A 24,043-nucleotide genomic window follows, 5' to 3' on the forward strand; every position below is an offset into this window, starting at 1 on the left:
AAATGAGAACAACCTCTGTGCCTCCCCCAGTCCTTCCTCTGCTCCTGACTGAGCTTGGCATTGCCTCTCCCCCTGCACTGCAGAGCTGCTGCTGCTGCTGCCTTCTGCCCTGGCCATGCCCTGGATGCATCCAGGGCTCTTTATCTCCAATCAGAAACACTGATTGGAGATGAAGAGCCCTGGAAGCTGCTCATTTTGGTGTTGAGGTGCTGCCTGGAAGGGGATGTGGTTGGGAAGATTGCTGTTCCTGCAGCCTGGCCTCCCCCTCCTCCCTCTGGAAGAGGATGTTATGAAATTTGGAGTGACAGAATGCTCCCCATTGCAGAAGGGTTTGCCAGCTCAGGGCCAAGCTGCTCAGCCAGGCCTGGGGTGCTCAGGGGAGGACAAGTTTCCAGCTCTCAGGGAGAGCAGGGAACACCAGGCAGTTCCTCTCAGTGGGATCTGCAGCCTCTCCAGAGCACAACCCATCCCTTGGGCTGCTTGGGGAGTGCAGGACCTGCCAGGACCTGCCATCCTCTTTGGCAGAAAGTGAGTCTCACCTCATAAAAGATTCCAAACACTTCCAGCCACCGAGGCTTCTGTTTCTGCTGCCCTCACCTGCAACCCCTCCTTGACCACCTGGGCTTGAGCATGGGGCAAGCCAAGAGCTTGCAGGAGGGAAAACCAGGGAAATCTTGTGTGCTTACCTGAGCCCCTTGTATTTTTTCTATATTTTCTTTTTCTTTTTTTTTAAGCAGTGCAGCCCTGACTCAGCCTGCTCACCTTGATTTCCTACAGGCAGTTACCTCCTCTAGCTCAGACCATCCTAAGAGCACCAAGCCTTGCTTGCACAAGGATCAGCCAAATCCAAAACCCATGGAGGGCTGGAATTCCAGCATCCTCAGGGGTGCAGGCTTCTCACAGCATGGCAAGTGAGACACTAGGGCAGAGGCAGAATAGGCTGGGTGAAATCTGAGTCCATCTTCTAGTTTACACCAGAGCAAGGGTGTGTGCCTGGCCATGTGCATCAGTAGGGTGATAATTTTTCAAGATTCACAATTTTGATTGTTTAAATCCAGTGAAAATAGGTTTAAGACTATCCATTATTCCAAAAAAAGCAAGTTTGCAAGTAAAATTTTTAGGAACTTGATCCTTGTGGAGGAAGGGCTGGTTCCTTTCCAAAGACTCTCCTGCAGGAGATGTGTAACCACAATAAAGCTCTCAGTTTGGGCTGTTAGTGGTTGTGGTGTTCTTTGCAGCTTTGCAATGCACTCGTGGCAGAGCTGCACAAAACTCTGCAGATCCCAGCAGCTCCTCACCAGACCTGAGGAGAGGCTGGGTTTGTGCACAGGAACAGCTCTGGAGCACTGCTGGCTCCCTGGAGTGAGCTGTTCTCCCTGCTGGGATCTGCTGGGATCAGTCATTCATGCCCAGCCTGAGCCCACCCACCAGGTGGTGAGTGCTGAGACACCATTCATGCCTCAGCCTCCCTGATCCCAGCCCTGTGACGTGAGTGCAGCTGGAGCTAAAAATACCCAGCTCCCAGAGCTGGGCCCTAGCACAGCTCCAGCAGCCACTCAGAGCCCTGTGGAGCAGCTGGGCTGGGAGAGGCTGGGCAGGAGTGTGATCCCTGCACCCTCAGAGCCTGGCTCCCCTTCTCCCAGCTCCCCTTCTCCCAGCTCCCCTTCTCCCAGCTCCCCTTCTCCCATTTCTTCTTCTCCCAGCTCCCCTTCTCCCAGCTCTCCTCTCAGCTCCCCTTCTCCCAGCTCCCCTTCTCCCATTTCTTCTTCTCCCAGCTCCCCTTCTCCCAGCTCTCCTCCCAGCTCCCCTTCTCCCAGCTCCCCTTCTCCCAGCTCTCCTTCTCCCATCTCCCCTTCTCCCAGCTCTCCTTCTCTCAGCTTTCCTTCTCTCAGCTTTCCTTCTCTCAGCTTTCCTTCTCCCATCTCTCCTTCTCCCATCTCTCCTTCTCCCATCTCTCCTTCTCCCATCTCCCCTTCTCCCATCTCCCCTTCTCCCATCTCCCCTTCTCCCATCTCCCCTTCTCCCATCTCCCCTTCTCCCATCTCCCCTTCTCCCATCTCCCCTTCTCCCATCTCCCCTTCTCCCATCTCCCCTTCTCCCATCTCCCCTTCTCCCATCTCTCCTTCTCCCATCTCTCCTTCTCCCATCTCTCCTTCTCCCATCTCCCGTTCTCCCATCTCTCCTTTTCCCATCTCTCCTTCTCCCATCTCTCCTTCTCCCAGCTCCCCTTCTCCCAGCTCCCCATCTCCCAGCTGCAAACAGCCTTTCCTTTCATGAATTCTCACATCTGTGCTGTGTGAGGAGCAGGAGAAGTTCTGTGCAGCCATCCTGGAGGGCCCTGCAGAGCAGTCAAGCAGGGGGTGCTGCTCTTCCTCAGTGGAGAAACTGAAATTTGAATTTCTTTCTCTCTAAACACCCAGCACTTATTTCCTATTTAGATTTTACTAAGGGAAAGGCAGGAATCTTGGGAGATGCTGCAAGGAAACTGCAGGCAATGGACCCACTTGAGGCTTTCTAGAAAGAGTCTGAACTGAGACAGGAGTAATCAAAGAGGTGAAAAATAAGGAAATGAAGGTGAAAATGAAGAATACTGCCCAGTGGAACTGGGGAATGACAAGAGTGGGTGATGAAGAAGCTGATGTGCAGTGTGACAGACATGATAGCAGGTGTGTGCAACCAAGAGGTTGGGATGTACCTGTAAGAAATGAGGAGAGGGAAGAGCAGGAAAGAGCCAGGATGGTGCTGTGAGCTCAGGAACTGGCTCTGAAGTGAGTTAGACTTGAAACAGGGATTTGTTGGGGGCTGGGATTTGATCTGTCAGAAAAGCAGTGTGTGAGTTTCTTGTACATCCAGAGCTGTCTGTCACCGTGCAACAGTCACCTTACAGCACCTCCTGTGCAAACTGCAGACTCCTCTCCAGCTTATTGCTTTTCCTCCTTCAAACAAAAAGGAGATAAACACAGACAGACAGCAGAGAAGCTTCTGTGGCAGCCTGTGCTCCCAGGCCTTTGTAGGTAAAAGATCCATCCTGTGTCCACAAGACAAGTTTGAGCTTTGGTGGGATGGCAAAAAAAGCTCCTGTCCCTGGCAGCTCATCCCAAAGCACTGAGCAACCAGAAAGTCTTGGCTGCTGCAGGTAGCCCAGAGCAGGGCAAGAGAAGCCAAGCATAAGGTGCCAGGCTGTGGGATGAGGAGCAGGTCCCTGTAAGTGAGAATTGGGCTCTGATCTGTGTCTCCACCATCTTTGCTTCCAAAAAAAGCAAATCCTGGGCCTTTGAAGGTATTCCCACCGTTCCCCAGTGACTCAGGGAGAGATGAGTGCTTAGATCAGGATTCGGGGCTCAGGTTCCCCAGTGGTGAGAGATGGACCTGGCCTGAGGCTGTTCCTGAGGGCTGTGGAGGAACAAGTCCCTCTGGAGCTGTTCCATGGGGCCAAGGTGTGCTTGGGATGCCCTGCACATCTTGAATTCATCAGAGCTGCTCTGTGCATCAGCCTCTTAGGAAGAGGTTGGGAAAGTTCCCTTGAGAAAGCCTCATTCAGAAATAATGAAAAACACAAGGTCATGGTTATAGCCCAGCATTCTCATTTCTTATTAATCCAGTGCTAAATTAATTGATTTGGGGTTTTTTTTTAATGAAAATACATCAATCTAGTGCATGAAAATAGATTGCTTAACTGTTATAGCTCAAATATTCTGGGTGCTGTTGGTGCAGCTGAGGTTTCCCCTGTAACTGAGCATGCACTGAAGCTCAGTTTGCCTTGTTTACACTGGGTTTTTTCAGCATGCTAAGTTTGACTAAATTCTAAAGGATCACTACATTAGGATATGCAAATCAGATGAGCTAAATGGTTTTCTTTTTCCTAAACACTGCTTACCCAAACCCACAGAGTGAAAGAGGATGAGCTGACTTGCACATGGAGATTTCCTCCCATTTAATGGTATTCCATCAGTTGCTGTGCTATTCAGCACAGGAATTTTGGTTTAATTTGTTTATCACTGATCCACAATTTGGTGTGAAACAGCAGCTTTCATGTTTTGAGTTGAATGTGGCTTTATTGGTATGCAGTGGTCACTTTGTTTTTCTCCCCCAGATAATTTGCTAATGCCAGAAAAAAGGTAAATTGGATTTTATTTTGATGAAAAAACCTGGGGGGAAATCATACACAAGCTGGCATGGGATGTTGTTTTTTTGTGTGTGCAAATCTTGTAGCTGATAGTTTAATAAATTACAAAACTGGTGCATATTACATGTCCTGGAAATAAATGTAGTGTCAGAACATTGCCCCAAGTGCCTCCCCACTGGATCAGCCTGTGCTTGGTATTTGAATGCAGTTCTTGGCTGGATGCTCAGAACCATTCAGGTGCTGCTAGAAATGGCACAGGGATGTTCTGGGCTATCACAGCATAAAATAGAAGCATTAAATTGTACTTTCTGCTATGGAGTGCTTGCTGCACACTGCCACAAAGGTCACACAAGGGGTATGGTCAGTGTTGGCTCTGAGCTGTGCCTGTCCTTGGTGCACACCCCCCCTGCCAGGTGCTCATCTTGGCTCTCTGAGTTCAGGTGTGCAGTTCTTGAGCTGGTGGGCAGAAGATTTGAGCTCATCCTTTGCTTTACCCAGGAGAAAAATGCTGTTAAAAAAGGATTGGGTCCCTTCAGTGCAAAGGACTTGTGAGCTGTTGAGTTGTTCCTCCCTGTGTTTCCATGTGCACTGCTTGGCTGTGGGACTGAGGTCAAAAATTCTGTTCAGAAAGGAAAATACAAGGAAAACAAACCAAACAAACCAGCCCTGAAAGCTGGGCTGATGTCAGAGCCTTCCCTGGCCTTGGTGATGGCCAAAGCTCCCTGTGTCCTTCCCTTGTGCTTCAGGAGGGTTCTGAGAAGAAACCTTGAGACAAAACAAAGTTGCTGTGCAGGGCCAGCTGTGCCTTGTGCTGCTTTGCTGAAGGACTTGTGTGCTGTGCTTTGCAGAGTCCCCAGAGTCACCCAGCCCTGCTGCAGCCTCCCTGGGCTCTGGGGGCCTGGGCTCAGCTCCCTGCTCCCAGCAAGATCTGCCTGGCTTTATTTCATTTCTTTATTTTTTTAAATAAAGGCTGTGCTGTCACATGGCATTAGCGGTCCTGCCTTCAGCCAGCCCCAGCCTGCCACTGTTGCTTAGCAACTCTGATGATCTCCAAAATCCAAATTGCTGATACTCCAGAGCACAGGAGGGATGGGAGCTGCTTCCTGGGGGGAGAGGGGCTCAGCTCTCCCCCAGTCTGTGCTCAGATTGGGGGCAGGAGGGTCAGGCCAGCCAAGCATCAGCTCCAGCTGCTCACCATTGCTCTGGCTGAGGCAGGGCATCTTTTGCTGGGGCTTTTTGTGCTCTTTGGAGGTTAACTGAGGTCAGGGGAGCAGAAAATGGGCTTCCTAAGGTTTTCCCTGCCTCACTTTCCCTCCCTGTATCCCCCTCCAAGCACATTCCTGCTCTGAAGTGTGCCCCTCAGCAGAGGCTGGGGGTGTTTCCATGGCAAGAGGAGCCATCACATGAAGATTCTGGTGTAAGAGCAGCTGCTCTGTGGCTGTGTCTCACCTGCTGAGCTTCCTAGACACAGCTCCCCTGCTCTGCCATCACCCCCTGTGATGGGGTAGCAGCCAAAATTGCAGCTTCTCATTCCAGTTCCTGCATCCCTGCTCCCCAGGGAATGCCTTTACTCTGACAGCATCTCCCAGCAGAGGGGAGGCTGCTGTGGCAGGTGTCAGGCTTGCTGGAGAAAGTCCTTGCCAGTAGTTCTACCTTCCAGAGGTGTGAGGTTTAACCCACAGCCTGTCAAAATGAGTCCAAAAAATCCCATTTAATACCAGCAACCCTCTCAGACAAGGATGTCCTGTCTGAGCCTGTGCTTGTGTTGGACACTTTGCCTTCCCAAGGGCCTGGAGGCTCCTGTTGATGCCTTGGGAGCATAAGAATCTGAGAATTGGGGCTTCACTGCTGGTGGGTGATGTCCTTGCAGCATGGATTAATCCCAGCCACGCTCCCTGTGAGCAGGGGACTGCTCTGCACTGCCCATTTCCCAAGTCTGGCTGAGTTTATTGTGGAGAGGAGGAGTATGGGTGGGAGGAGGAGACAGGCAATGAGGGGTTTTAAGCAAAAGATCTCATTAGTTACATATATCAGCCAGTTTCCATAGTAACTGGGGAAGAGAGGAAGCCTAAATCTGAGTGTGTCTGGGTGGCTGCATGCCTGAACCATCCTGGGCCTGCAGGGAGCTGCTCTGGAGCCTGGGGAGCAAAGGAGTGCACAAAGGGTGCAGGCTGCCCTGGGGAGAGGCAGTGGATCCCAGTGTCTGCATCAAGGTGTGGATTTGCCTTTTTCTTCCTCCTCCCACCATTCCCTGGGGCATGAACAGGCTCTGCTGTCCTCTCTCCAGTCCCTCAGCACAGACTGGTGTCCACTGGTGTCAGGTCTGGCACCCTGTGGATGGATTAGAGCTGCTTGGTCACTTGGTGCTGCTCCTCTGCTGCTGTCCTGCTCCCTGTGCTCCTTAGATGGATCCCACATTTCCAGTCTCTGGCCTTTCAGTGCTAGTTGGTTTAAGGCTCTTTCTGTCCCTCATTTTTTGTCATAAATGACCCAGCCTGCTCTGAATGACCCAGCACAGATAAAGGGTCCTTAAGTTTCTCCTGCTGGGCACCAGGAATGGGAATTTGCCAATGATGCTTATCAGGTGTGGGATCTTCCACCCAAAGTGTGACTGTGCCCCTTTACAGGCATCCACAGCCTGATGTTTGCTCTGTGCTGAGGAACTCCTTGGCATTCAGGGGCTGCTGGTTTGGGTCCTGGTGTTCTGTGGATTTGCCTGTTCTGGTTTCCTCAAAAAGTCCCTTAGAAATAATGTGTGTGACAATGACACCCATCCAGGTGTGCAGCTGAAATCACACCTCATCTGCAAGGTCTGAGGTCAGGCTGTGTGTTAAAACCATACCACAGCCCTGTGATGTCTGGAGACAGTGCCTGGGGGGTGGTTTACCCTTTCAAGTAATTACTTTTTTCAAAAGAGAAAGGATTTTTGCTACCTTGTAGGACATTGATTAGGCCAGAAGTGTCTGTGTGTGAGCAAAGTAGGAGGGAGCTCTTGTGGCTGGGACACAACCTCAGAACCTGAGCACGCCTCAGGCTGTGATCTTTGTTCTTTTCCACCTTCATCTTCTGACTTTTTGGCTGCCTGTAGGTGGATGGGGGTTGTAGAGAAAGCAGAGTTCCCTTCCCCTCTGAGCAGCCTTTAAAGTCTCACCTTGATCAAATCCTGAGTGACCGGGGCAGTGAGAGCCCTGTGAAATGGGCAAATACTCACCAAGAGATCACAGCTTGAAGGGAATGAGGTGGGCCCATGGAGAGAACTGGAATTTTTTTCTTCTTGTGTCATGTGTGCTCCTGTCCCCAGGGAAGCAGCCAGCATTTCCCTGTGCCCTTGCATCCTGGGAATGCTCCCCAGGGCTCTCCTGTCTCTGCAGATGATGGATCTGAACTAACAGATGCCCTTTTTTCCCCTCCCTTCCCTCCAAAGACACTGTCTCCAGCAAGCTGCAGAACAACAATGTCTACACCATTGCCAAGAGGAACGTGGAGGGGCAGGACATGCTCTACCAGTCCCTGAAGCTCACCAATGGCATCTGGATCCTGGCTGAGCTGCGCATCCAGCCCGGGAACCCCAACTACACGGTGAGATCTCACAGGGCAGGGCACAGCCTGCTGCTCACCCACACCCTGGGCCCTTCCTTCCTGCCCTTCCTCCCTGGGCTGTTCAGTGGGTACCCAGGGTGAAGGAGGAAAATGATCAATCTGACTACCATGTTTCTAGAAGGTTAATTTATTATTTTATGATATATGATATGTTATATGATATATTATATATCATATATGATATGATATAAGATATATGATATTGTATTCTATTGTATTATATATGATATTACATTACATTACATTATATTATTGTTTTAATTTTTATTATTTATACTATATTATGCTATATTTATTATACTATATTTATTAGTGTATTTATTGAATAGTATACTATATTTATTATTTATTATAGTATTTATTATACCATAATTTATTATTTTATTATTTATACTGTATTAGACTATATTAACTATACTATACTAATTATACTACTATTATACTATATTTACTATACTACTATACTACTATTATACTATATTAATTATACTATACTAAGGAATAGAGAAAGGATGCTGACAGAAGGCTACAAAGAATGATAATGAAAACTTGTGACTCCTTCCAGAGTCTCGACACAGCTGGCTGTGATTGGTCATTAAGTTAAAACAATTCACATGGCACCAGTCAAACAATGACCAGTTGGTAAACAGTGTCCAAACCACGTTCCAAAGCAGCAAAACACAGGAGAAGCAATCAGATAATTGTTGTTTTCATTTTCCTCTGAGGCTTCTCAGCTTGCCAGGAGAAGAAATCCTGGCAAAGGGATTTTTTCAGGAAACAGGACAGTGACACCTCTCTCTGTGTTGAGGGAGATGCTGTTAATTTGGCTGGGGGGGTGAGGAGGGAGTGCCTAACACAGGAAAAGTGAGGAGCAACAGAACTCCCCTGCTCTGCCACCAGTGAGCTGGGCCAGTGCCTGCTCAGCAACGAGCAGTGCCTTGCCAAGGTTACCCAGAGATAAAGCCAAGAGATATTAGCAAGGAAGCACTGCCAGGGAGCCCTTCCCCCTCTTCCAGACAAGGGGAAATTTATGCCCCGCCGTGTTCCCGGCTGTCTGTGGCCCTGTGCTGGCACCAGCCCGGGGCTGGGGGGAAGGTGCTCTCTGTCCTGCTTCATGCTCCCCTGTGACTCTTCTCTTTGACTTCACTGCCCTTCTGAGGGACCTGTGTGTCTCTGGTATTAGAGGATTTATCTCCTCTTGGAAGCTGTGCCAGGAGTTTTGAGAGAAATGTGTGGTCTGGGGAGCTGCGGGGTGGATGTGAGCGCTGGAAGGTGATTTAAAGTGTTTGCACAAGGTTTGATGCTGCAAGCCTGGTCTCAGCCTGATCTTTGCTTTAGAGAGGAGTGACAGCCAAGTTTGTGTCCATCAGGACTGAGCAGCAGATCTTTAGAAGCCCTTGGGTTTAGTGCTGTGATTTGCAGCCCGAGAACACACACAGGTCCCTTGTCTCAGTTTGGGACCATGTCCCCTTTTTCCTCCTGCCCGTGGGGCCACCTACATTTGCTGAGAATTTGGGAGTTTGCTTTTGTTTTCCTCCTGCTTTCAGCAAGCTCTGAAAAGGCACTTTGAGGTTGGTGATGAAGAAAGCAGGACAAACATTCAGTGTGATTGTCAGCAGCCATGTCCAACCATCCATTCCCTTGTGGCAGGAATTCCAGCACTAACCTCTCCTCTCCTCTCCACAGCTCTCCCTGAAATGCCGAGCTCCTGAAGTGTCCCAGTACATCTACCAGGCCTACGATGCCATCTTGAAAAACTAACAGGAGGTGGAGCCTGTGCCTCACCCTGCAGAAGGAGGGGGGGAAAAGGGGTCCCCAGAGCCTCCTTCACCGCCAGCGCAGGGAAGAGCACTCCTAACTGGAAGCAGCTGTATTCATGTGTAGGATTGCAGTCAAAGGCACTGATTAAACAAGGTAGCAATTAGTATCCACGTGCTAATGATGATAGGGAACAAACCCCTTTGGTATTTTTAGCGTCCATGGAGTTTGTAACCACTGCTTCAAGACTACTCCCATGTGCCCCTCGCCCCTCACTCATCCGTTCTCGTGGGCTTCTCTCCCATTTTGTGCCAATGTTCAGTGTTTTCTAAATGGCTTTAGGTGTAGTTTGGATTTTGTAAAATAACTGCTCATTGGAAAACTGAAAAAACACCGAGCAAAAACCACACGTCTGCTCATTAAAACAAGGCAAAAGTGTTGAAAACATAACACTGCACTTTATTTTATATTTTTATACCTTTTTTTTTTGAGTTTTTCTATTGTAATTGGCTTAAAGGGAAGGTGATTGCAAGGAAGTCTTGGGAGCCCTGCAGGGACATGGGGCTCTAGCAGGGTGAGCACAGCCTCGGGGAATTAGGAACAGAGCCATCAGTGGGGTCCCAGGAGGGGGATGGAGCCCTAAGGAGGGGTTTTTATTACTCTTGTGCTGGCTTCTATGGTGTTTTCACTCCAGCCATCTCCCTGCCTCATCAGCTGGTGATTTGAGCAGTGAGGCTGCTTTTGTGTGGTGAGGAGCTGCAGGCCTGGATGGGTAACAGGGCAGGGGTGATGAAATGAAGGAAATGAGCCCGTTCCTAGAGCAAAAGGCTCATGCCAGAGCTCCAGGTATGGCCTCTGCATCCTCACCCATGTGCAGCCCCTCTTCCTCCCATTCTTTCTGTGCCTGCTGAGGCCAAGCTGCCTCCTCAGCCATCCCTGAGCTGTGCCCCCCTCTCCCAGTGCTGGCCCTGGCAATTCCCAGGCTCGTGGTGCCACATCCAGGTGTGGCACTGTCACTTCCCCAGTGGGGCTGCAGCATCACCCAGGCCCCCACAGCGAGGGGCTGCTGCTGGCAGTGCCCCAGGATGCCAGGGGAGTGGAGTGGCTCTCCCTGTTGCCCTGCTGCCCCCAAAGCCCAGGCTGGGCATGGTGGGAGATGCTTTGGGCCTGGCACTGTTTGCTCCCTGCCTGCCTGGGGCACTCAGCTTCAGCTGGGCTGGGTGGAGCAGTCATGGGAGGGTTTCTCCCTTTGGCAGCTCCACTCTTTGTGCCCAGCACAGTGGCCAGAGCCAGCCAGGTTCCTGCTCTGAGTCCCAAGCAGCCCCATGCCCTGGCCCCTGTTTTCCAAGCTGTCCCTTAGAGCCAGGATTGTTTCCCTTCCAGTCCACAGCTGTGGAGTCGCCCCATCGCAACCACTCAGTGCTGCAGCACCAGCAGTGAAAGCAAAGCCTCCTGCATGTCCCTGCTCCATCCATAGCTTGTCCTGCTTAATCCAACCCCAATCCAGACCAGCCTCTCCCTCCCCAGCATGCTTGGACATCTCCTCCCCAGCTAACAAAGCTCTTGCGTGTAGCAACCCCCCTGTTGTCCTTTTAGACACCACTTTCCAAGTCAGTAAATGTTTCACGGTGGGAGATCGTTCATCAGGGCTTTGGCACTGGCTGCAGCCAAGAACCCAGTGCTGGGAAAAGGTCACAGTGTCCTGGGAGAGGCTCCAGCAGGACCCTGAGGAAGGTATGTCCCTGTGTAGGAACCCCTGGGCTCTGGCTGGGGGGAAGAAAGTGGGGCAGAGCTGGAGCAACCCGGCCCTCGAGCCTGGCCCAGTGTGCTGGGAGGGGATTTGCTCCGAGCCCTGCGGCTGCAGTGTAAAAATCATTAAGAGAGCAATTAAGGAAGCGCCGGCGGCGCTGATGCTGTGTGGGGCAGGGAGGAGAGCACAGCTTCGATGTGGGGAGGGGTTGCTGAGCACCCCCTTCTCTTGCCAAATTCCTTCCCAGCTTTTGGGGTGGGTGTCTGAGCCCGGGGCGGGGCCGGGGCTCGTCGGTGCCGTTCCCTCCGCCCCCGCTCGTTCGAGTGTTCCCGTTCGTGTTGCTCTTCAGGCTTTCCCTGCCCTCCGTGTCAATAAAGTCATTTCCACGAGGCTCTGGCTGCGTGTGGCTCTGTGGGAAGGGGGAGAGGAGCCATTCCCCCGATGCTGGCTCTGCCCAGGGCTGAAGGCTGTATTTGGTGGGAAGGAGATTGTTTGCTCACCAGGCTTCTTTTTCCACCAGGCACTTCTGCAACACAGACTCCCCAAATCTGGGGCTTGCAAGTTCCCTTGGTGCTCCAACAGCTGCTTCTCCTCATCTCAGAGGGCAGCAGGGACAGATTCAGATGAGCAGCAGGAGATGGATGTACCCATTTAGCCCCTTTGGGGCTCCAGGGGGGCTGTGTGTACTGTGACCTGTTTTTCCTGTGGGGAAATAGTGAAATCCTGGGAGTCAGTGGTGTGTTTGGATTGCTTTGCACTGGTGCTGTTTTTCAGAGGGCTTTGCCATCTCTTCTTCCATCTCAAGCAAGGTGGGTTGGGCTGCAAAACCTCTGTGCCAGCCCAGAGCCAAGCTCAGTACCTGAAGTGGCCAGAAATCCAACAGAACAAGCAGCAGGTTTGCTCTGGAGCAGGGCAACCTTTTCCCTCACCCTGCCCAGCCTTGGCTGAGCAGCACCTGGGATTTTGGGAACTTCCACCCTCTGTGGAGGGCAGGTACCATATCAGCCAGTGTGGCCCTGCTCTGGGATGGTTTTGTGTTGGAAGCAGGTGCACATGTCAGGTAAGCACAATGACAGGCTGGCTTGGGGTCCCTGATCTTGCTGTTGTGTCCCTTCCTGCATCCCTGGTTTGGGATGGGATCATCATTCCCTGCTGGGGATGGGCCTGGAGCAGCATTTGGCCCCACAGGAACAAGAATTGCTGTGGGATCTCAGGGCTGTGCCCTTTCTGCTGCTGTCCCTTCATGTCCTGTGGCAAAGGGAAAGGTTTCATCCTCCCTCCCTGTTCTGCCAGAGGCTCCTCGAGAACAAACTGGGGTTTGCTGCTGCTGTTATGGGTTTGCAGATTTGCTGTGGATTTCCCTGTCAGCAGGGACACACCAACCCCTTGGGAGCTGGGTTTGGCATTAGCAGCATCACCCGTGGGGCTCAGGGGACACAGGTGATGCTCCCAGAGCTGGGAACTGCCAGGGGGGATTGGTCCCCACAACTTTCCCTGTTCCTGAGGCCATGCTGTGGGACAGGGACCTCCTGAGCTGTTCCTTGCTGCTCTGGCTGGAGCTGGGGCAAATCCTCCTGTGCTGGGTGGGCTCCCCAAAATCCCTGCTGCTCCCACTGGCCTCACACCCATCCTGCCCCATGCCAGCAGATCCCTGAGCCCGTGATGGGCTGTGGGGGTCACAAGGGCTATGGGGAGGATTTTGGCTCTGGCTGAGGCAGGAGCTGACCATAGCCACCATCTCTGCCTGTCCCCAGCTGCCACCTGCACATCAGGACACAGGGACTCTTGGATGGATGATTTGAGGTTTGCCTTGCACTCGTGTTGCTCAGACTGGGATAAACCTCGCAGCCAGCAGGGACGTGCCGGGATCCAGCCCCACTCCCCTCCCCCCGCTCCTCGTATATTAAATTTCACACATAAAACTGCAACTGAGGAGCATCTCGGAGGGAACCGCTAAAAATAGCCCCGAGCCTGGAGCCTGAATTGTGCAGGAGAGTTCATGTGCAGCCCGGTCCCTGCGCTCTGCCGGAAACATTCCAGGGCTCGGCGCTGCTCCATGGCCGTGCGGGGAAGGGGAGCAGCGTCTCGGGCTGCTGCTAACCCCAGGACACAGAAATATCGCCCTGCTGCGAGCATCTCCGCAGGGAAATAACGCCCCGCTCTCTGCCAGGGCTGTGACCCCCTTTGCCTGCTGCTGGTGCCAGGGTGGCACAAAGGCTGTGCCAGCGTCCTTGTGCCCCCAGCCGTGGGGCTGTGTCTGCCGTCCCCTTGTCCCCCCGGAGGGATGTGGCGTTGTGTTTGCCCCTGCACCCCCTCCTCACCCCGGAGATGATGTTTTTCCCCAGCCAAAGGTGCTGACGAGGCTGGGGGGAGCCCGGCCGAGCCCGTGCGATCGCCGCCAGCCCTGTGCAGACACCTTCGTGCTCGCCGGTGTCACAGCAGCCGGAGTGGCCTTGGGGGCTGTTCCGAGGAGCAGGGGGGCGCAGGGAGTCCATCAGCAGCGTGTCCCGGGGGTCTGGACCATGGTCCTGGAGGTGCAGGCGGCATCTTCCCTCTGTCCAGCACGCAGGTAAACGCTCCGTGCGGGGTGACCCAAAATTGCGGACACTGCAACAGAAACGTCCCTCCTTTGGTGGGGGCTGCGGCCACCTGGGCTCAGGGACCCCCGGGCACAGAGAAGCCCCCAGCCCCTCCCGCGGGCCGGGGGCTGGCACGGCAGGAGGTGAAGCGATGAGCCCCGAGCACAGCGAGCAGCGGTGTCGGAGGAGGGCAAGAGTCCCCGGAGGGCTCCTGCCCACCTCCCCCGAGGGACTCCGGCCCGTGGGACTCGTCCGGGGCGGGCACGGGAGCCCAGAGCCGCCGGGCGCCGGGGAGGGAAGGGGGTGACGCCGCTGCACCCAGCACACTGCAGGGGGGACATGGGAGGGTCTTTTCCCATCGGCGCCTCCCCAGAGCCCCGGGAGAAGCCGGTGTCTCTGCTGGATTCCTGCGGCTCGCTCTGTGCATTCCCTGCCTCCTTTCCCGGGTGCTGCCTCCTTCCCTCCAGGGCACTGCCCTCATCCTTCCCGGGCATCCTCCGCATCCTTGCCTGGGCAGAGCCTCCTTCCCTCCCCGGGCGCTGCCCGCATCCCTGCCTGAGCTCTGCCTGCCTCCCTCCCTCCATCCCTCCCTCCATCCCTCCCCGGGCGCTGCCCGCCTCCCGCCCGGGCATCCCCGCCATCCCACCGGGCGCTGCCGCCTCCATCCCTGCCCGGCTTCTCCCGCCGTGCCCCGGCCGGGCTCTCCGCTCCCCCCGGTGTGGCCGCGCCGGGCGGGGGCCGGGCCGGGCCGGGGCTCTGCAGCGGGGCCGCCCGCCCCGCGCCGGGCTCGCCGCATGGCTCCGCCGCCCGCCGGGGCGCCGCCGGCCCGGGCCGCCGCTGCCAGGTACGGGAATCCGCCGGGAAGGGCAGGACGGGGGGGCAAAGTTACCGCTGGGCAGGGCCGGGGGTGGCTGGCATGAGGGGACAAGGGGGAAAGTTGAGCGCCGGTGCTCTCCGCGCCCGCCGGCACAGGGTGCGGGTGCCATCCCCCCTCGGCAACCCCGATCCCCTCCAGACCCAGCGACCCCGCGGGCCGGGGCTGCTGCGCTGCCCAGCGCGGCCGGAGCATCCCCGGGAGGGTCTGGATGCGGGGGGTGCGGGGAACGGGGGGTGCGGGGAACAGGGGTTGCGGGATGTGGGGTGAGAGATGTGGGGTGCGGGATGTGGGGTGAGGGATGTGGGGTGAGGGATGTGGGATGAGAGATGTGGGGTGCGGGATGTGGGGTGCGGGATGTGCGGTGAGGGATGTGGGCTGCTGGATGTGCGGTGCGGGATGTGGGGTGCGGGATGCTGCCCCCGCCCCCGCCCTGCGGGGCTCAGGGGTTGCTCCTTGCAGTGCCCCAGGCGTGGCAGCGTGGCCAAGGTCGCAGCGGGGGCCGGGGCCGCCTTTCCCGGAGCCCCCTGCGAGCCCCCGCCCGGCCCTGCAGCCCGCGGAGCCCGGCCTGATCCTGGTGCTGGGCGCCCGAGGACCGGGGATGGTCCCTGCCCCACCGCCCCACCGAGGGGTGCCCCGAAGGGTCCCCCTGCTGTGCCTCAGTTTCCCGCAGTAGCTGCTTGTAGGGCCGGGCACCATCAGGTCGGGCTCTGATGTTTTTGGGGTGCAGTGTCCCCGCGGGCCAGCACAGAGGGCGATGAGGTTCTGGCGGAGGCACAGCGGGGCTCAGCCCGTGCCCCAGTTCCAGCGAGCCCTGCGGGCACTGGTTTCCAGTTGTGTCGCTCCGCCAGGCTCCGGCCCCGCAGAGGAGCTGGGGACGCTGCCGTGAGGAGGAAGGGTTTGTGGGGACGGGGCTGTCCCTGCAGCAGGGTGGCCCCCGGGACCTGCAGTGACAGTGCTGTCTGCTGGCCGAGAAAGGCCCTGGCAGGGTCGGGCCTGGGGGCTCCTGCACCCCCCATTTCCCTGCACCTGGCACAGGAACATTCCCACTGTGGGGCTGGGGACAGCCAGCACCCCGGGGACAGGGCCAGCAGCACGGGGACAGGGCCAGCACCCCGGGGACAGTGCCAGCAGCACGGGGGGACAGGGCCAGCAGCACAGAGGGACAGGGTCCCCGATGCTGGTGAGAGCCACGGCCCAGGGAAGGGATCCCGGGGAGTTTGGCCACTCCAGCACCCAGCAGCGGGAATCGCTGTGCCCAGGCTCCCCCTGGGGTAAATAATCTCCATCAAACAGGCACAACAGGGTGTTTGAACCTGACACTTTCCGCTGCTGCCCTGCACTTTGAGGATGGTGCAGGGAAAATGGGCCAGAGCATCAGAAATTGGTCGAAGCATCCACACTTCGGGGTAAAGCACAAGCTGCTTCCTAGGGACGAGAGCCAGTGAGAGCGGGACCCATCCCTCGCCCGTGCCGTCCCCATCACAGCTCCCGGTGCCAGCGGTGTTTGGGCTCCTCAGGCTCAGCTCCCACGTCCCTGTGTGTGGGTTATCCCCCCGTGTCCCCCCACACGTGGGCCCTGCCCCGGGGCCCCTCCGGCCTCGGCACAGCGGTGGCTCCGGGCTCACCCTGTCAGCTGGCTTCTAAATGAGTCCCCATCAAGTTAATTGCCCAGCCGCTCAAAGGCTGAAAGGAAACGCTCAAGCTGTCGCTCGCAGGCGCACAGCGATGTCCCCCCGCCCGCAAAAGGCAATTCCGGCTGTCCAAGCCCAGGGAAGATGGATTCTCCAGCTTGGGACAGCACCGGGAAGGGGCAGCTGGTGACAGTGGCCCAGCACAGCCTGGGACCCTGAGCAAAGACAGAGCCTTTCCTTGTTCTGGTACTGAAAGGGCTGAATGTGCCTGTGAGAACCTTCCTGGAATGAACCCCACTCAAATCCTGCCTCTCCTTGGCTGCTGGGGCTGGAGGCTCCAAGGGGGACCCTGAGGTCCTGCAGTGCCAAGGTCCCTGGGCACATGGTCAGCTCCTGCTGGAAAAAAAACACCCCCTGAGAGGTCTCTGAGACCTGACGCGCTTCTCCTTGGCCTTGCAGTGACGGGGAGCCCCGGAGGGGAAATGCATCCTGAATGGGGCTGAGGCCCCCTGCTCGGGAATATGCAGCCTCGGCACCGCGGGGGCAGCACCGGGGCCGGAGCGCGGCGGGATGGTGGCAACCTTCAAGATCGCCGTGCTGGGAGCCCAGGGCGTGGGCAAGAGCGCCATAGTCCGGCAGTTCCTGTACAACGAGTTCAGCGAGGTCTGCGTGCCCACCACGGCCCGCCGCGTCTACCTGCCCGCCGTGGTCATGAACGGCCACGTGCACGACCTGCAGATCATGGACTTTCCCCCCATCACCGCCTTCCCTGTCAACACCCTGCAGGTAGGGGGGCACCCGAGGGCGCCTCCACCTCTGGGGGTCTGTGGTGAACCCCCACTGTGGTGGGGCTTTGCTGTTAAAATCCGTGGGGTTCCAGTTCTGCATCCGGTTTTGGGGGATGTTTCTCTCCCCGTGGCAGGGTTTGGTTGCTAAATGAGGGATTGTGTCCCCGTGGATCCTGCTGAGCGGGTCCAGGATAAAGTGAGTTCTAAAGTTTGGGGACAACACACGCAAGAGAGGTGGCAAAGCCCTCCAAGGAGTGTGGCTCTGGCATTGCCCACAGCTGGGATCCACCTGGGGTCCTGGAGCACGGGGATCCAGTCAGAACCAACAGCAGAACATTTGGGTGAAACCCAGGGGTTCCTGGAGAGCAGAGCCTGAGGCGCCCACTGCCCAAGGCAGGCAGAGCTCGTCCCCTCCTGGGAGTGGCCATCACCACCTCCAGCACTGCCTGGGCTTGTTCCTGGAACTCTGAACCCAGCAGCTCCTCCTCCACCCCCTCAGGTGCTTCCAAACCCCCCCAGAAAGCAGGGTGGGGTTGGAAAGCGTTGCCACCAGCGCCAACAACTTCTGGGTGCAGTTAATGGGGGAAAAGGAGATGCTAAGCTCACGCCATAGCCCCAGTCCCAGGGGCACAGATCGTGTCACCAGTGTGGGGAAAGGAGCTGGAGGTTCCCAGCTGTGGCTGGAGGGCAGTGCCACCCGTGGGGCCACCTCAATTAGTCACAGTGTCGCTGTCCCCAGCAGGGCCAGGGCCACAGGGGCCATGTAGTGCTCCAAGAGTCCCTGTAGCATCAGGCAGGAGGTGAAATGAGCACTCCAGGGGCGAGGAGAAGGTTTAAAAATTAATGGGTGAGTGCAGGGAAGGAAAGGTCAGCGTGAGAAAGAGCCCAAAATAGCAAAGGGTAATTTATTGACACAGCAGCCAATGCTCACACACTCCATTAACTCCCTGCCTTGCTGCACCCCAGAGGAGGTGCCAGTGGGAACAGATGGAGGTTTCCAGGGAAGAGAGGGTGATCAGAGGGATGGCTCTGAGGGGAAAGGAGAGGGACAAAGCTCTGTCTGCTGGGAAACATCGTGGACTCAGCTCTGTGCCAGGAGCAGCATCCCTGCAGTGCTGTCCTGGAAGGGGAGCAGGAGCCAGTGGCTCTGTGACACGCTGCTCCTGCAGTGCAACACTTCTCCAGCTCTAGCATCCCAGGAAACCTGCACTGCTGAGGAAAACCACCCTGACGTGGCAGGGCCGGAGCAAGCTGCCCCCAGCACAGTGAAATAGCTGCAGCTCCTTGCTGCCAGGTGTATCAGGGCTCAGAGGAGCCCGAGGCTGCTGCTCCATCCTCCTGCATCTCTGAGCCCCAACATCTCCCCAGCATCTCCCCTGTGTCCCTCTGCCAGCTCCTTCCCCTGCTGCCCCCTGTGACAGAGATCAACCCACATCCCAAAACTCCCCTTCCCCACCTCACTCTGATTATAAACTCGGGAAGGGCTGATTCATGGCCCTGAAGGGGTTTGCTCAGGGAGAAGTGATGCCTTTCCTCCCTGGAGAGTCTTCCTCCTTTCCAGAGGCACCCAGGAGGGTTTTGCAGTGCTGGCTGCAGGGGCTGCCATTCCCAATCCCACTGCTGGGATGGGAAAGTGCCTGAAGTGAGGCAGATTTTCACTCATGGCATGAAAAAAGAAAAAGAAAAAAAAAGGAAAAAAAATCCAGTTGTTCCCAGAAACCCAAGGGTTTCCTAACAGCATTAATTTCTTCCAGCTCCAGATTTTGGCTGTAGAGAGGCCCCTGCCTGCCTGCCTCTGCCCTGGATCCACATCTTGCTCTCACAGACTCAGTTCCTGAGCAGCCTCTGCTCCCCTTCTGTCCCCATGTCCCCCCCAGACAGACCTGCTGTCACCTTCCCCTCTGAGCCACAGAGCTGCTGGTGCATCACCCTCAGACCTCAGATGGGGCTCAGCATCCTCCTCACCCACCCTGCCCCAAAAACCAGGGTGCATCACTAATTAGCACAGCTAATTAGCAGCTCTGGAGGATGAATCCACCCAGAGCAGGGGGCTGCATTCAGCCCCACTCCCAGCTCAGGTCTGGTCTGGAATTAGGCTGCAATCCTCCCTCAGGAGTGGAACTGGGGCTGACAAATCCTGTTCCCTCTCTCCTGGACTGACAGGGGGATGGATAAGGGATCTCTGGAGATGGGGGATGGCTGCAGAGCTGTGGGGCACACACAGAGGGGCCAGGGCAGAGCAGAGGTGGGTGCTGGGCGAATGTGCAGCCCCCTGGTGCCACAGCAGCCTCCTCGGGGTGCCCAGGCCCAGAACAGGGCAGGGCATTGCCCAGGCACAGAGCCAGGACTGACCCCTCTGTGCCCCTTGCAGGAGTGGGCAGACGTGTGTTGCAGGGGGCTCCGGAGTGTCCATGCCTACATCCTGGTCTATGACATCTGCTGCTTTGACAGCTTCGAGTACATCAAAACCATCCGCCAGCAGATCCTGGAAACAAGGTAGGGATGGCTTTGGGGTGGTGGCAGAGCCCCCTGGTTCCTGGCAAGGGAGTTCTGCACCAAGGGGGCACATCTTGGCATCAGACAGGAGATATCAGACTGGCACAAAGCCCCTTGGCAGGGATGGGAGCCCAAACACCAAGAGAGGAGCAGGAGCCCAGGCAGGCTCCTCTGAACCCAGGATTCTCTGCTGCCATTCCTGGCACAGCTGCTCCCTGTCCTGCTCCATGGAACCCAGGGAGGGCTGGAGGATTCTCTGCTGCCAGCCCCAAAAATGAGCTGCAAAATGCCCAACAAAGGCTCTGAGCAAATTCCTGCCTCATTCTTGACAGAATTCCCAGGAAAACAGGATTAGCTGCCCTCTGTAAGATTCCACACCAGCAGCACATCCAACACCACTTCACTTCACTTCACTTCACTTCACTTCACTTCACTTCACTTCACTTCACATCCACACCTCTCACTCTTACTCCAAGAGAGAAAAAACAGGGTTAAGGCTGGCTCTGAGGAGCCTGGCTGGGATCTGGCTTTGATCCTGGCTATTGTTCTGTGCATTAATGTGCCAGGCAGGTGTCCCCTGTGGCTGGGCCCTGGGTGAGCAGCTGCAGGTGCCATGGGGGTGTCGCCAGCTGGGGGCTGTGTACAAATCACCAACGGGATGGGGCTGCTGTGGAACGTGCCTTGAGCTGTTTCATTTTCCAGCATCAGCCTCATTACATGGTTATGGCAATGGGAAGATGCCAGCAGCTCACATCTCAAGCAGCAAACTAAGAACTTAATGTTACAACTTTAAAATTTTTTGACCAATCACACAAAGCAAAAGCAGATTGACAGTAGTTCTATCTAATCACCATAAGCACACGTACCTTTGGTTAAACAATCCTTGCTTATTTCAAATACAAGACCTACTTGTAAGCTTTAAAACACAATGCACAAAACTCTATTATTAAGCTTCAAACTTCCTAATATCTTGCTAGATAAACTTTTCTGTAGCTTAGGGAGTTATTCTAGACAAGTGTTAATACACAGACCATTGTTCTATTTGTCTTTGCTTTTCTACAGTTTAAATAATTTTTCTGCTGACCTATCTCATAGCTGCTGCTTAGCTCTGATCACAATTCTACTACCTCTGAAGCCAACCTTTTGCAGCTTTCCCAAAACCCTCTGATTCTGTAGATTCCTACAAGGGGGGGGGGGTGGCTGGACACAGAGAGGGACAAGGGGACAAGGCAAGGCGCCTCCAGGAGCCTTTTGGGATGGGTTGAGCTCTGTGGGCTGTCCCTGTGCGCTCCCTCCCCTGCCATCCTCCCCCCTGACCGCCCGCCCTCCCTCCCCAGGGTCATCGGCACCTCGGAGACGCCCATCATCATCGTGGGCAACAAGCGGGACCTGCAGCGGGGCCGGGTCATCCCGCGCTGGAACGTCTCCAACCTGGTGAAAAAGACGTGGAAGTGCGGCTACATCGAGTGCTCGGCCAAGTACAACTGGCACATCCTGCTGCTCTTCAGCGAGCTCCTCAAGAGCGTGGGCTGCGCCCGCTGCAAGCACGTCCACACCACCATCCGCTTCCAGGGCGCGCTGCGCAGGAACCGCTGCACCATCATGTGAGGAGACCCCTGCCCAGGGGCTGCCCAAACACGGGGATGGTTCTGATGGTTCTCACCACCATGTGAACCCAGGGACCTCCCCAAACCTGGGGATGGTTCTGCTGCACCATCCTGTTAGACCCCTGCTCCAGGACCCCCCAAACCTGGGGGTGGTTCTGCTGCACCATCATGTGGGAGCCCTGCCCAGGGGCTGCCCAAAATTTGGGATGGTTCTGCTGCACCATCATGTGAGCCCCCTGCCCCGGGACCCCCCAAACCTGGGGGTGGTTCTGCTCCCCGGGCAGTGGGAGCTGTGCTGGAGGCACCTCCGGGGTTGTTGAGGTGACATTTGGGGACAGGGCACCTTGGGCAGGGTGTGCAGGGCAATAGTGAGGGGTGAGGGATGGCCCTGAGCTCTCTGCAAGCCTGCAGAGCTTGAGGCCAAAGCCATCCCAGGGGGTTGTGCATGGTATTGAAGGGTGGAAGATGTGCCCACATTTTTGGCTGTCACTTCATCCTTGCCAGTTCTGCCCTGGCAGCACAGGGGCAATGCTTGGTGCTGCCTCATCACCTGCTCCTGGAAGGGAATTATCCAGCACCTGTGGCCCGGTGTTCTGGGGCTGGTTCTGTCTCTGGGGCACAGGGAAACAGGAGTTCTGCTTTTCCCCTTGTGGAGCTGGGGTTTCTCCCTGTGGAGGGCAGAGCAGCCACGTTACATGGGCTGCTGTCTCTTGGCTCGGTCAGGTCAGATTTCCAGGTGGAATTTCTGGATGAAAGCAAAAAAAAAGGGGGAAAAAAAAAAAAAGCAAGTCCCAGTCCTGCTCCTGACATCCCCAGGAGTTGGGTTCTGCCTTCCCAGGGCTCTGAGCTCCCCTCTGCCCCAGCTCCAGCACAGGAAGGCTTCTCCTCCCCCCAGCCTGTGAACACCAAATAATCTGGGAACGCTCCTGGCCGGGCAGGTCACACCTCTGCTACCTCTGCTCCTGGGCTCAGCAGGTGACCAGCTCTGCATGCCAGCCCTCGGGGTGCCCCGGGCAGGTGGCAGCCCCCCTGTGCCCCCTGTGCCCCCTGTGCCCCCGGCAGGGCCACCAGGTCCGGGTTTTCCCACAGGGATGTTGCCTCGGCAGCAACAGGGAGCTGGAGCAGCACTTCCAGCTGCATTCTTGGCTTTTTTTTTCTTTCTCTCTGCATATCCCTAATAGGAAAGTGAGCCCCACTTTTCTTTTTTTTTTTTTTTTAATTATTATTTTTTAATCTTCTGGTTTGTGTTTGCACCAGAGCTGCAGCTCGCCTGCATCCTGCCCTGCAGGGTTGGCAAAGGGCAGCCCCTGCTAGGAAATGGTGATGGGGTGGTGAAGGGAGAGCAAGAGGCCAAGAGGGTTGTGGTTTCTCCATGGCTGGTCCCTGTGAGACGCAGGGAAACACCATCCTCACCTGCTGAGGCAGGATCTGCGTCTGATCCATCCTCCAGCAAAACCATCCCCGTGATTCCTGCTGTCACAAGGAGCTGGAGGGGCTCAGCACTGCCCTGGGCAGCAGAACAGGACACCCAGCCCTCTGTGCCACCACAGCCAGGTGTCCATGGCCCAGCTCCTCCACTGTGCTCTTGGAATTGCTTCCCATCGAAGGCAGCTCCAGCTGAGCTCCAGTGCCTCTCACTGCCCCATCCCTGTGCCAGGGCTGGGGGTACACCCTGCTCCTCCCTCCCTGCTTGGGGAATCGAACCCCTTGCTCCAAAATTAAAAAAAAAGAAAAAAGAAAAAAAAAGGGAAAAAATTAGGAAAGGCAATGGGGGGGCATGAGTCCATCTCAGCCAGGAGGGGCAGTGGCACTTGTCACCATCCCTCGCCTTCATGGCAAACCTGGCTCCCTGTCCAAGCTCATCCTGACAGGATTTATTAACACATGTAAGTCCACTTATCGATCTCTGGCCAGAGCTTTATCCCTCCAAATTGTCTGAGAAGGAAATTCCTTGGTAAATGCTAATAATAAAGCATTTATAAAGTGCTCACACGTACACATATCAACAACTAAGCCAATACATTGTTTGTTATAACCCCGTAGCCTGCAGTTTATAGCACAATTAGTTACAGGTTTTTATAGCATCTATTTAGTATTTTGAAGAAAAAAAAAGAAAAAAAAAAGGTTATAAATATAATTGTTATATTCTATTGTACTTTATAGACAGAGGAAGTTATATTAGTAATAACAACAACTCTCACTGCTTCGACAGCATTTCCCAGCTCCCGGGAAAACGAGGGCTACAAAGAGCTCCTCTCCCCAGAGCCCAGGAAGGGGTGGGTGGTGCTGGAGGCACCCTGGGTGCAGGCAGGGAACCCCAGGCAGGAAGATCCCAGCTGTCCAGGCACAGGGACTGGAGCACGGCAGCAGCCACGAGCACCCCGCAGCCCTACTCACACCTTACTACAGATTTACCACTCACCCAACGCCTCCCTGGTGCTGCTGAGAGCAGCCTGGGCCTGTCCCAGGCTGGGATGTCCCCAGTGCTGTGCCCAGGGCAGTGCCAGTGCCTGCCCCCGTGCTCCTGGAGGGGATGCCTGGGTTCTGTTCGGCCCCACCAAGGATGCTCCTCTCTCCTCCTCCTGCCCCACTGAGCATCCCAGCTGCCTGGACTTGGCTTCCCTTTCCCCCCTGGACTCCTTGTTGGAGATTCCCGAGGTGTCTGCACCGCCTGTGACGCCCTGCACCTCCTTCTTTGAAATTGAATTAAAAATCAGGTCTGTCCCCTTGTTCTGTACCAGCCTCAGGAGTGTTTTTGCCAGCAGGTTTTGCATTCCCCGAGTCCCAGCGCTCACATTTGCGGCTCCTCTGCAGGGAAGTGGGGCTGACTT

At 55.7% G+C, this 24,043-nt stretch overlaps 2 protein-coding genes and 1 long non-coding RNA gene across 7 annotated transcripts in view; 2 read left to right on the forward strand and 1 right to left on the reverse strand.

Moving 5' to 3' along the window:
- AP2B1 (adaptor related protein complex 2 subunit beta 1) overlaps positions 1-11,624 on the forward strand; it is a 77,434-nt gene extending 65,810 nt beyond the window's left edge. For all 4 annotated transcript variants that reach the window (XM_054646768.2, XM_054646771.2, XM_054646769.2 and 1 more), the window contains 2 exons: positions 7,551-7,705; positions 9,413-11,624. In XM_054646768.2, coding sequence (XP_054502743.1) covers positions 7,551-7,705; positions 9,413-9,487 — 230 coding nt within the window. In that variant the 3' untranslated portion in view covers positions 9,488-11,624. The remainder of the gene's footprint in view (positions 1-7,550; positions 7,706-9,412) is intronic.
- Positions 9,896-14,598, reverse strand: LOC143695540 (uncharacterized). Its single transcript, XR_013184859.1, has 2 exons — positions 14,460-14,598; positions 9,896-13,841 (listed from the first exon to the last, which is right to left on the reverse strand). It is a non-coding gene; the product is annotated as an uncharacterized LOC143695540 (long non-coding RNA).
- On the forward strand, positions 13,521-23,941 carry RASL10B (RAS like family 10 member B). Of its 2 annotated transcripts, none has more exons than XM_077188684.1 (4): positions 13,521-13,803; positions 16,781-17,107; positions 19,481-19,605; positions 20,943-23,941. In XM_077188684.1, the coding sequence occupies exons 2-4, from the start codon at positions 16,892-16,894 to the stop codon at positions 21,211-21,213; spliced, it is 612 nt and encodes a 203-aa protein (XP_077044799.1). In that variant the 5' UTR covers positions 13,521-13,803; positions 16,781-16,891; the 3' UTR covers positions 21,214-23,941. The 2 variants fall into 2 exon arrangements, with proteins under 2 accessions (XP_077044799.1, XP_054503123.1); XM_054647148.2 differs by lacking the exon at positions 13,521-13,803 and adding an exon at positions 14,526-14,657.
- Positions 23,942-24,043: the final 102 nt, after the last annotated feature.

Source organism: Agelaius phoeniceus, chromosome 20 (genome assembly GCF_051311805.1).
Source record: "Agelaius phoeniceus isolate bAgePho1 chromosome 20, bAgePho1.hap1, whole genome shotgun sequence".
Classification (NCBI taxonomy): domain Eukaryota; kingdom Metazoa; phylum Chordata; class Aves; order Passeriformes; family Icteridae; genus Agelaius; species Agelaius phoeniceus.